The sequence below is a fragment of the Pocillopora damicornis genome, chromosome 8 (genome assembly GCF_964200805.1).
Source record: "Pocillopora damicornis chromosome 8, jaPocDami1.2, whole genome shotgun sequence".
Lineage (NCBI taxonomy): Eukaryota > Metazoa > Cnidaria > Anthozoa > Scleractinia > Pocilloporidae > Pocillopora > Pocillopora damicornis.
In genome coordinates this window covers 19664465-19677049 of record NC_142677.1, presented here as the reverse complement: position 1 = coordinate 19677049, position 12585 = coordinate 19664465, and the positions used below count along the sequence as shown (strand labels likewise).

General features: G+C 36.5%; 1 protein-coding gene across 2 annotated transcripts in view; it reads left to right on the top strand.

Moving 5' to 3' along the window:
- Positions 1 to 1564: 1564 nt before the first annotated feature.
- The window catches only part of LOC113671841 (unconventional myosin-IXb), a 39780-nt gene continuing 28759 nt past the window's right edge, over positions 1565 to 12585 (top strand). Inside the window, exons 1-15 of one of the 2 annotated variants that reach the window (XM_089180985.1) lie at positions 1565 to 2107; positions 2912 to 3918; positions 5075 to 5169; positions 6352 to 6414; positions 6644 to 6743; positions 7601 to 7701; positions 7882 to 7936; positions 8032 to 8106; positions 8624 to 8713; positions 8995 to 9105; positions 10376 to 10510; positions 10799 to 10920; positions 11542 to 11680; positions 12138 to 12228; positions 12402 to 12497. In XM_089180985.1, coding sequence (XP_089037111.1) covers positions 3079 to 3918; positions 5075 to 5169; positions 6352 to 6414; positions 6644 to 6743; positions 7601 to 7701; positions 7882 to 7936; positions 8032 to 8106; positions 8624 to 8713; positions 8995 to 9105; positions 10376 to 10510; positions 10799 to 10920; positions 11542 to 11680; positions 12138 to 12228; positions 12402 to 12497 — 2113 coding nt within the window. In that variant the 5' untranslated portion in view covers positions 1565 to 2107; positions 2912 to 3078. The remainder of the gene's footprint in view (positions 2108 to 2911; positions 3919 to 5074; positions 5170 to 6351; positions 6415 to 6643; positions 6744 to 7600; positions 7702 to 7881; positions 7937 to 8031; positions 8107 to 8623; positions 8714 to 8994; positions 9106 to 10375; positions 10511 to 10798; positions 10921 to 11541; positions 11681 to 12137; positions 12229 to 12401; positions 12498 to 12585) is intronic. The other variant, XM_089180984.1, reaches the window with a different exon arrangement.

Sequence of the window (12585 nt, the reverse complement as noted above, 5' to 3'; positions counted from 1 at the left end):
GTACTTTTTCTTTACTTTATTTATTAATGTAAGTGAGGTGGCTCTCCCATAAGCCTGGTGGCTTCCTAGGTCTCCTCGACTTATAGTTATAACTGCTGTAAATCAATTTTTTGTATTGTGTAAATAAGGCAAATAAAGTATGATATGATGGTGATATGATGATGAGTCTGATTTCAGACACTATTGTCCGATTTTAGACACTGTTGCCTGATTTTAGGCTCACGTGTCCAATTTTTGACACTTGTGTCTGATTTTAGACTCTGGTGCCTGATTTTAGAGGCCAGTGTCTGATTTTAGACACTATCGTCTGTTTTTGGACTCTTTGGTCCGATTTTAGACACAAGTTTCCGTTTCACTCTGTATTTTTTTTTTAATGTAGACACGATTGCCTTACTTTTGACCCAAGTGTCCAGTTTTCGACACTGGTATCAGATTTAGGATAATAGTGTTCGATTCTGGACACTAGTTTCCAATTTTAGACACTAATGTCCGATTTCAGACGACAGTCTGTACAGTCTGGTATTTTATACACCAGTGTTCGATATTGGATGCAAGTGTCGTCAGAAGCAATGAATGACGAAGGGCTAACGCTCAAATGTCAGTTTTGAAACTCTTTACACTGCATGACCAATTTACGCTATCAACTCGATTGATAATACTGAATTACCCTGAAGGGCCAGATAGTTTGAAGTTTGCCACAAAAAAAAAATCAAATAAAATAAAACGAAAAGAAACAACAAAAGAGCTGTAACCTACAAGAGGTAAACGTCCGATCACATAATATTTTTCTTATTCTTGTTTCCTTTTTTTTTTTCCCCAAATTTTTTTAACATCTTAACTCTCGACCTCGGAGTTTTGGCCTGATTTTAATCACTCATGGCTATTTATCATCGGTATTAGTCCGTCTTCCAACCTTTCCCTTTTTCGGTTTTCAAAGTAATCCTGAAAGAAGCAGTTAATAACGCAGGAGGTGGTATCGGATTTACACACTCTTCTTGGAGTGAGAAGCTTCAACTAGCGACAATTTTTCGTTTAAGAAAAAAAATTTTACGAAAACATTGACCCCTTTGTGATTCGGTTGATTGCGATTTTAAGAGGATGGACCAGAATTACCAGTCACGCCTTCAAAACTAGCACTGCAATTCTTGGTAATATGTTCCTGACTCTCTCCAGACGCCAGAATGGTGTTCATTTTATGATCAACTTTGTTTAATAGGCTTTTATTTTGTAAGAAACACGATTAGAGTTCCGACACATCCGGCTGTATCCTTGATAGCACGAAAGCTAGATTACGTGACCTAAACGCGAAGCATTGGTAACGCGATCACCATTGAGCTTGATTCGGAGTCAAGAATTATAGAGACACACGCATATTGAGTGCGTTTGATGGACTAGTCACTAATTTCTTAAATGATTCAGCATCGCAGAGATACGAGAAAAATGACGTAAGGTTGTAATTTCAGGAATTAAGTTACTAGAGACAATGACGTCATTCAAAACGGAAGTGACCTTACACCGGAAGTTTATAGTAGTCACACCTCTGTCACGCCACACTCGAGAATCAAAAGTGTGATTTTGAAATATATCGCTATCCACCTTTTGTATCCAAGAGATGACAGACTGTTCGCAAAGCTTTGTATTTTTCTACGGCATCAAAAGATTTGTTTTTTGAGCGCGTAAAGGTCAGCTTCTTGTTATTGGTACTGGATTGGTTGACCTTTTGCCTGTGAAATTATGGAAATTCTCCGCCAAAACAACAGCAAACTCAATTAAACTTTAATGAATTTTATACTCTTGGCTTTTGTTAGTAATAAGTTAAGAGCAAGCCACCCGGTGCGTTACCTTCGGTGCGCATGCTGTTTTGTTGAATTCACTTTGCGGGCGCGGTGACCGAGCACTCTTCATTTTATTGTCGTCGTTCAGTCGTGCTGCTTAGCTTAGAGTTTTTTTAACTGGGAAAGACTGACCTTCAAGAAAACGCAGCTTCGAAATCTCTTGAAATTTTTACAAGTTGTGGTCGGGCTTAATGGTCGGTGATGCAAATAGTCGATTAGTGTCAGGGATTTGTGGAACTCTTCATCGAAGCTGACCTTGCTCATTCTGAAAGGTAAGTTTCAAATCGATTTTCTCTTACCATGACATTTCCATTTTAGGGTTCAGTCATGTAGATCGAATGCGGCTGTATTTATCTGTAAAAATACAGTTTAGAATTGACAAGTGTCTTGATGTTCTTTTTTATAAATTCTGTTTTCTTCCTCATTTGAGCACTTAACAGCAGTGAACTGTTGGTATCGAACGACCGGATATTCGGAGCGTGTTGTTTCTTGCATGTTAGCGGGGTTTCTCTGCCGATATAGAGCTTATAGTGTAGCTTAACAGACAAATGGATTACAATATAATTTTGGGTTAACTCGCAGAGTCAAAGGATTTGGAGGACAAATACTTAACCAATGAGAGAGGTTTAACCATTTGTCAATATTAACAGACTCTGTTTGTATAGGACAGTGCGAATTTCGCAGTTCGGTTTCTTTTGTGTTAAAGATTTGTATCAAAATCAAAGCTACATCTGATAAAACACGATTGAAAAGATTGCCATTGCAAGAAATACTTCTTTGTCTCTTTTATCTCCTGCGGAGAGACCACGGGAGTCGAATTGTTCGTGGTTTTCTTCACAATGGAGGGTAGACGTGATTCCATAAATTATACGGCCGGTATTTCGGGGTTACATGTAATCGGTTGAGAATATGTACAAGTATGGGCGGGTTAATTTCAAATTAAAATTTGTAAAATTGGCGGATGTGTGACTTCATATCCAGGAAGGAGAGTGCTCAAGTACGGAAAATGAATGAATGACAATCTAAGCCATTCCCTAATGTATTCATTTTCTCTATTGTGTCTATTTTTTCTATAGAGGTACTATTTCGGATCGAACGACCGGTAGATCCGTGCGATGATAGGAATTGCTCGGAAAATAGATCGCAACGACGGCTGAAAGGGCGTTGGAATCTTGGAGAGAAATGACAACACAAGGGGATTGTTGTCGCTGGAGTAAAAAGTATCATTTTCCGCCATATCTCTATGGCTGAAAGAAGAGCTAGCACAACTCGTTATGTTAAACTTCGCATATTCGCCGGTCAGTTGCTCGCCGCTGTCCAATCCACTGTGATATCGGTTTCGGAGACTGCCACGACAAGGCAGGTATTGAGATTGACTCTCGGACAATTGGAAATAAAAGAAAAACCGGAAAATTTCGAGTTGGTCGAGGTTTGCTATCGAGACAGTGTTTTGGACCAGGACAGCGAGAGGGTCCTGAGCGGGTCTGACCAGCCCTATCAAGTCCAACAGAGTTGGAGAAAGTTGCCTCCAAAAGTCAGAACTTCATATCGACTTTTTATCCGAGAAAAGGTCGACGACAGAGACGAAACGAAACCAGAACTACTTCGACAACACTGGATGGATTGCCACGAAAGTGTAAGGAACTGCCACGAGTTAGACTTCGATCTGGTATCTAAACTTTCCGATGATGATCTCTGTTGTTTACCAACGTTATCAGAGCAAACTTTGCTCAAACATTTGGAAGAAAGGTTTTCCCAAGGACGTATTTATACTTACGTAGGAGAAATACTCATCGCTGTGAACCCCTTTCGCTTTTTTCCTATGTACAATCCAAAATTTATAAATGCATACAACAACCGGAACTTAGGATCCCTTCCTCCACATATTTTCGCCATTGCCGATGTTGCTTTTCATCGTATGCTGCGAGAGAAGAAAAGTCAGTGCGTTGTGATAAGTGGCGAAAGTGGATCTGGGAAAACGGAAAGTACTAAACTTATTGTTCATCATTTGACGGCTTTGGGTCTCAAAACGCAAGCTACGTCAGTGGAGAAGACCATTCTTGGAGTCGGTCCGGTCCTTGAGGTATGTAATGGCATCATAATTCCCAGATCTGATTGTGTTTTGAGGCTTGATTACAGCGCTTTAATTTAAAGTTTACATCTTTGACAAGTATTCTCGATGACCTGTGATATTGTTGTGGTTTGATTGAGTATTTGAAGTGATCAAGTCGAGGACAAGGTTTTGAGTGAGTTGGGTTAGGAATTATTTCTCTGTAAATTACCCCTACTGATTGAATCAATTAGTTTTTTTGTCACTTGAAAATGTCTACGTTAATGTATTTGCTAGTCTCAAGTAAAGCTCACGCAAGTAATTTCCAAATTTCCAAAAGAAAATAATGTCATAATTCTTAGGGAAAAAAAAAATGTCTCAAGACACAATTACACGCGAATAAATTTTGTAAATATAAGAAGCCACAATAGTCTCTGCTCTATAATGAAATTAAAAGTAACTGATTACTTGTCGCTTAATTTTAGTCTCTTTGCCTTGAGGACAAAATCGAAATAACTATCTGTAGTTGCATTAGAAGTGCACAGTGACTGATTATTTCTTTGAGCTATAGATCTGTTTATTCAAGTTTTTCACAGAACTAATCTTATATCCCACGACTGCTAGGCAGAGGAGCAATTCATATGATAACTTGGAGGCCGGTTTGAAAAAATTAACTAAAGACATTCTTGTTGTATTAAAATTGAAAGCAGCACTAGTGCTTTTAAATTATTTTCAACTTTTTGGAAACATCCTAGGTAAAATCACATTTTACAGTGTTGTAACATTTCCATATACCCCCTCGCATGTTTTGAAATTCTAAAAAGGTATGAGATGGTCCATGCTAATGATATTTCTCGTAGGTATGGATTTCTTTTCCATGACAAATATATTCAGAGCATTCACAAAGGATACTTTTTGCTTTTCATTGTGTAGAATATATACCAGGGCAAGAAATTTTACATTTTTTTAATCTGAAACCCTGATACTTCCTCAGAATTTTGACAAATTCTATCAAATCTTCACCTGAGGGAAGATGGAAATACAAGAGTTGTATGAGTGTTAACAAAATGTTTTTTGCAAGAGCAGTGAAAGTATAGTTTTCTGCTTATGAGTGTTTATTCAGAGAACTTTCACTGTACATCTTTAAGATATTTCTGTTATTTTTAATTGCTGACATTTTCAATTTCAGGCTTTTGGAAATGCTAGTACGGCATACAACAATAATTCAAGTAGATTTGGAAAATTCACACAAATCAAGTTCAGGCCTGATGGAGCTGTGTGTGGGTATGTCTTTTTCTGAGAATCATTTTGTTATATATTTTGTGGTTCAACCTTGCTTCCTGTTTCAAATTTCTAATTTTTACTGATCTCCTTTGGGTTCAAAGAGAACCTTCAATTCACAACATTTGGTCAGTAATTTTCCCTTTTAGCTCTTGTAATTAATGTAGCAGAGTAAATAAGAGAAGGTTTTATTAGTTGAATGTCAAAATAGAGCAGTTTGCAGGTGAGTTTTGTGAAGAAAAGCCAAGTGAAGTACCAGTAATTGCAGAATCCTCCAAAAATTTGTCTCGATTAGTAGCTTTTCAACTGGTTGAAACACCCAACTACCTGGGAAGCTCATGGTTTGAATCCCGTTGAAGTCTGAATTTATTTCAGGCATCTTTTTTTCCAATTTTTAAAATTTGCAGTCCACCTGCAAGGATCATTGATTTGCTAGCCGAAAAAAAAAAAATTACTAAGTTATGATTGGTTTTTGTTTTGCATCTGACTGGTTGACAGGCTGGTGTGAATTTGCTAGATAAATCACTATGCACAATAGCGCAGTACCAAATGCAATCTGGTTTTAGTGACACTCAACTAAAAATTTGTATTGACACCCACAAGTTGATTTGTTTGTCTACTTCAATCATTTTTGGCTTGATAATGTATGTATCTAGGTTGTAAAGAGAACTCTGAAGTTACGTGATAATTGCTTCATGAAACTAAAGTCACATCAGAATTTAAAAGTGAACAGTGTTTCCCTTTTAATGCCATGTTAATTTTGTTAAGGCGGGGACACACTTGGTGCCATTGTGCAACAGTTCATTGTCTCTTCAGACTCAGTAACATTATATTTTGCTTGATAAGAGGATTTGAAGATGTGAAATAGTCCATGTGAGATGAATCAGTTATGCTTTAACCTCTGAGATGATACTAATTGAAGTGAATTACTTTTGTACACAGTGATTATGTAAACTCAGTTATAATTGTGTTAACCCTTTAACTCCCAAGATCTTATTAGTAATTCTCCCCACTGTCTACCATAAAAGACAGTAATGAGAATTACTGATGAGATCTTGGTAGTGAAAGGATTAACTTGCAGTGCTTACTTTTGATTGCAGTGGCTCAAAGCCTATTCTACACTTCCAGTTTTAACAAATGTGTGCTTCTCAACAATCATTTGAGTCTATGATTTTCTTTCACTAGAGCTGCTTTGAGGAAATATTTGTTGGAAAAGTCAAGAATTGTTTCTCAAGCTCCAGAGGAGAGGTAAACTTAAGATTGTAAATGTATTTAGTTAATCATGTGAAATGATAAATCAGGTTTAATTATAAGACTGTTAGTAGTAACAGTTTTAGAGTATGAACCAAGGCTGTAGAGTATGTTCCACAAAGGTTTGTTTGGATTATATGACTTGGGAAACTATCCATATTATATTTTTCTGGAATTTTGTGCTTCAGTGTTATTTTAAGATAATATATTTGGTCATATCTTGTAGAAACTACCATGTATTTTACTATTTACTTGCTGGAGCGAGTCCTGAAGTTAAAGAGGAACTCCACCTCACAAAACCAGAGGAGTATTGTTATCTTAATCAGGTATTCCTTCACTTCTCTTAGTTATTTTTTAATGATGCTCAGTGTTGTAGTTTTGTTTGACCCCACATCAATGCCTTGCAGAACGAGTTGGCCTTCAGTTTTCTGTTGAAAAGCATCTGAAACAAGTTTATGGCTTAGAAAAACCATGGTTATCTGTGAAAAACCTTGCAGTGTTTTAATTAAAGATGCCACTTTAAATTTGATTGTATTGTGTACAGGATGTTGCATTATCTAAATGAAAAAATAATGGCTACCATTATGTGCCAGTGATCATTTCAGCAAGCTCTGAATACACAAGTATAAATAGCTTGCTTATGCTTTCTTTGTGCTTACCTTTCACTTCACTGACAAACCTTTTTTTTGGTAACAATGTTTTAGACAAAGTCAAAACATTGAACAGCTGTCATTTTTGCATTCTATGAAAAGTGTGTTCAAAATCTTTTGTCATTTACTCTCAATTAGAACTTAATGAAATTATGAAAGTTGATATGTTTTTGATGACTATGATAGAATGACATATACGCATCCCTTCTGAAGGAAGTGTTAGCTCCAGCACACCACTTTGACTTATTCTATTCTTATTAAGTCTAAACAACAGTCTGGGAAGTCTGGATGTAATATTGTTTAGATTGGGCCAAATTTATTATTACTCACTTAAACTTTGAACCAAGGTCAATTTGTTGTTAAGTGATAAAGAATATCTGCTCAATCACTCCTAATTTAATGTCACTTTGGTTGATGAATATAATATTAATCCTTTTTTAAAATGCTGTCCTTTTAGTTGGATATAATGCTCTTGGTTTTGATTATAATATCATTTTTGTTAGACAACCAATACTATGCTTCTCAATTTACAGAATGAGTGCTATTCCCTGGAAGGGATCGATGAAGCCTATGAATTTCTTAGACTAAAAAAGTCTATGGAAATGGTAGGCTTTCCTGCTGATGTGCATAAGAGGTGATTTTACTTTGTTTTATAGCCTAATACTATAAAGTCAGGGAATATGTCATGTCGTAGTGGAAATACTGTGGAATAATTTCGAGGTGTTAAAACCCTGCATTCTTGTCTGGTATTGGTATTTCTTTTTACTGCCCATTTTTTGAAAATTTTCTTTCCTTTCTTTTTGTTTCCCTACAGAATTTTTAGCATTTTATCTGCTGTACTGCATATTGGAAATATCAAGTTTTCACGGGTATGATCTTCTATTTTTGTTTTTGTTTTGTTTTTAATGTATTTTCTGTTTCTAGCATATACAAAGTCAATATGATTTTTGTTTTTCTTTATCAGAGACCAGGACAGGAAGAAGCCATGATAAGGGACAGTGAAGATCACACAATCGACTTTGTGTGTGATCTCCTAATGGTGAGTGATACAGATGGGTAGAATAAGATCAGAAGAATCTGAATGAAAACAATTTTGAGCTTTTATAAAAGCATCTACAACCTTTCACTACTTCAAACAACTTATGACATCATGTCTGATATGTGAACAAAATTATGCAATTCATGTTTTTAGTAGGTTTGTAATAAATCTAAAGCTTCTTTGAGATCTTCTAACTACTTTAACTTACAGTTATATTTTTGCCACAAATATCACATCCATTGATTTTGGTTGAACTCCTTCAGTTATTGCTAATGTGTAGAATCAATTCAATTCGTAATTAATCATTCATGTCTACAAGCAATCACCCTCAGATTAGTCTTTCCTTAATGTGCTATATGTCAATTGTTGTCAATTTGTTTGGGTTCAAATAAATATCTTTGTAATTATTTTTATTAATTAATTTTGATTTGATGTGCTGTTGTTTTATTTCACTTACTGTGTTGATAAATTGAGAGGTAGATGTATTTTGTTTATGTCTTTCTGTTATCTTACTCAGGTTACTCGGCGTAATCTTGTTGATGTTTTAACAACAAAGAAAACAAAAACCAGAAATGAGCAGTTTATTGTACCTTATAAATACGAAGAGGTGAGTTTCAAAGCCTCTTGCTGTAAATAAACAATTTTTCAGTTGACTTAGAAATTATATCCAGTGGATGTCTTTAGATCATTTCACAGAGCTTGTTGCATAAGTAGTTAAGCCTTGAAAGCCTGTTATTTGGCTTTTTTAATTGTGAGAAAATTCTGATTTCCAAGGTAGAAAAAACGAAGAGGTAAAAAGGAACAAACACACAATAATGCAAAGATATTCATAACCTAGGGGTCAACAATGTTGAAAAAAACTACTGAAGTATACCCTACTTTTTTCAGGCCATAGCCACGAGAGATGCAATGGCAAAAGCACTGTATGGCACTCTGTTTGACTGGATTGTGTTGCAAGTGAACCATGCATTGGCTATCAAGCAGTTGAATGTAGTAGAGGTAGGCTTGTATACATTTTCATTTATCTGTGAAGTAATACTGTGTTTTTCACATAACAGTGTTCCCACTGATTGCAAGCTCCATTTTGTAAACCTGATACACCACCCAGTCCCTTTATTTGCCCTGATAAAAGGCTAACACTTGAAATGTCACCTGTAGAAACTCTTTATGATGGCCAATTTTCACTCACTAACAATTTACAATGTAGATGATACAACCAAATTATCAATACTTTCCACCAATGCAGCAACACATTTTTTTTTGAAAACTAACCCCCTTTATTTGTATATGCTGGGGCAGGGCCATAAACTTTGTAACTTACCATAATTTCCGGCCGATAACCTGTGGGTAATCTGTTGGTTTTTCCACAAACAGTTGTTGGTGTGGGCTATAGGAAGTTGCGGGTAATACAATAATTTTTAAAGCTTCCAGTGTAGTTAAACAGGAAAAAAACAGGTGATAAGATCCACTACAGATACTCTTCAAAAAACTTGTGCAATAACTCATTTATTTCGTGCAGATTGCTCATTACAATAAGAGACTTTATTGCTGTCAATGAAAGCCAATGCAAATCAAAAACATACAAAAATCGATAACATAGCTTTTATCTTGTTGGTACTCTTACTTTCTTACTTTCTTACTTTCTGCCAGTGCCTGTAATCTGTTGAAATTTTGTTCTCGTTATTGTACAAATTGATGGATGTGGGTAATCTGTCATGTGGGTAAATGGACAGAAATTATGGTATTAGGAGTCCTCCTGGATGAGTCTGTGGTTCTTAAAGCAATGTTTAAAATGTTCCCACTATAGGTACTGTATGTAATAACTGTTTCCTTACTCGGAACTGGTTAGATCAAATGACCACCACAAACCGTATAATATTAAGCCAAGCTTTAATAATTATTCGATCTAAAAGAAATACATTTATAATTCGCAATTAGAACAAACGCAAATCAAGTCTTTATCTTGTAACTAAATTTAAAAACTTCAATATAAACTTACTTCTGTGGTGGGTCGTTACAACAGTCTCACTTTACGGGTTAGCAGATTCTCCAGGTAAGCGGATTTAGAGACAGAAAAACGATAACAAAATAACTTCTTTCTCACTTCGATTCTGCTGAAAAACTGACTTAAAACATAATAATCTAACGCTTTTAAATCAATCTATTGAATTAATGTCAATCACGATTGTTGTCATCGAATAAATCTGTCAACACGAGGCAACGCCTATTTATTAAACGAAACAATAACTACTGCATTGTTTAATTTCAGGGATGCTCCATAGGAGTGTTGGATATTTTTGGATTTGAAGATTATCTGCATAACAGTTTTGAACAATTCTGTATCAATTTTGCCAATGAAAAGCTTCAATTTTACTTCAACAAACATGTGTTTAAGCTGGAGCAGGTAGGGACATATTGTCAACTTCCTTTTTTTCAATGCAATGTGAGGTGAGCCTCGAAAAGTAGTCGACATGAAAGTTTTCACTTCATGTAAATGTTGTGGGAAACTTTGGCAATCAAAGAAAATTGAATCATTCATTTTTGTTAGTATAACTTTTCTATCTCTCATGATCTTGTAACAAACATAAGTACTGAGGTGAGAAGAAGGGCAAAGGTCGCACTCACTGATTCAGTTACTTTTGTATATGTTCCTGTGTGAATGAAGACCTGTCTTTTGATTTATTTTTTTTAGGATGAATATATTTCTGAAGGAATTGAGTGGAGGAGTGTGGAGTTTGTTGACAATGCAGCATGTTTGGATTTGATTTCTGGTCGGCCAACAGGTCTATTAAACTTGATTGATGAGGAGAGTAGGTATGTCCACTAATGAATTTGAATTGTGGGGCAGTTATGTGTAGCTATCAATTCAGCAAGCAATCCACCAATTCAGAATTTGGTCAGTGATTTTGTCGGCTGGGTTGGCAGTCAATCAGTTGCTTAGGCTGGCAGTCAATCAGTCAGTCAATTTCTTAATCCATTCATTAAAATAGGACCAACCAGACAATTGTCCAGTGAAAGTAACTGTCTGTCTATCTGTCTGTCAGTCTATCTGTTTGTCTGTCTGTCTATCTATCTGTCTATTTGTCTGTCCATCAAATGAATAATGGGGTAAGTTCAGTTCTAAAGAAGCTGTGGTGTTTTGTCGGTGGGGTATTGCAAGATAATTTATCGGTTAAATTGCCCACCGTAACCAGTTGTAAAGCTTACGTTTCGAGCGTTTGCCCTTCGCCAGAGCGAATGACGAAAACTCGTAACAGTAGCCAATTTACGTTATCAACTCAGTTGATAAAACTAACTTTTCCTGTCTATCCATCAGCCCGTCAGTCAGTCAGATTATTAGAAAGTGAGCAAGTCTGTACAGCAGTCAATCACAAAGTTAATCAGACAGCCGCTCACTGAGTCAGTTAATTCATTTTGCCTCCATTACCTCCTCAGTTTTCCCGGTGCCACGGAAAGTTCTTTACTAGCCAAGCTGGACAAGAATCATTCAGGCCACAAGTATTACGAACAGTCCCTTATACATCAGGCATTTGTCATAAAGCATTATGCAGGAAATGTAAAATATAACATACAGGTTGGTTCATCACAAAATCAAGGAATAATTTAGTCTATGAGTACAAGTTGTTCAGGCAAAATAAGTCAACAGAAAATGGAGATAACAAATCTCATAGTGTACATCATAAATTCTGTTCACTTTTTTGACTGTATAAAGGGAGGAATAGTTTTCTTCGCAGCTGTGCTTATGAAGTGTTGTCCGTCCCATGGATTGTTCCAGGCGTTTAGTTAGTAAAACGGGGAGATTATTAGTGGCAGAACGATGACGGGGACGGGGTGCTTGGGGGGGGGGGGGAGGGGGGGTTTGGTTTGGGTCACGTAACGACCGTGACTCGACCCAAACCTCCTTCGTTTTTTCCATCCTCTGCTTCTATCGCGCCGTTTACTATCGTGTTTCGTTTTACTAACGGGACGCGCGGAACAGGCTGGACATCCCAAAGGCGATGGAGAAACTTATTAGTGCCATTAAATTGCAGGGATTTTTGGACAAGAACAGGGATCTCATGAGACCGGACATCTTAAGCCTGCTCAAGAACAGTGATTCAAGATACGTGAGAGATTTACTTGGTGAGAGCGATTATAGAGAGGTCCTTTTCACGCATTCCTCTTCACGCATTCCTCTTCACGCAATTGTCTTCACTACTATGAAGGAGATTGATAGATAAGTGGAAACCGTTATTGTTTGGCTAGTAACCTTACCACTGTTCTCTCATTTTTTTCTTTGATTTTCTTCCTTTCAGGAGCCGATCCCTTGGCAGTGTACAGATGGTCGATTCTCAGGTCGTTTTTCAAGGCAGTACATGCTTTCAAAGTGGCTGGCAGAGAATATCGTTCAAGTAAGAAAATAATAAAAGAAAACACTTGTATTTCCCCAAGAGATCTCTCTCCAGAATTTAAATGACCTTGGTTTTTTTTTTTTTCTAA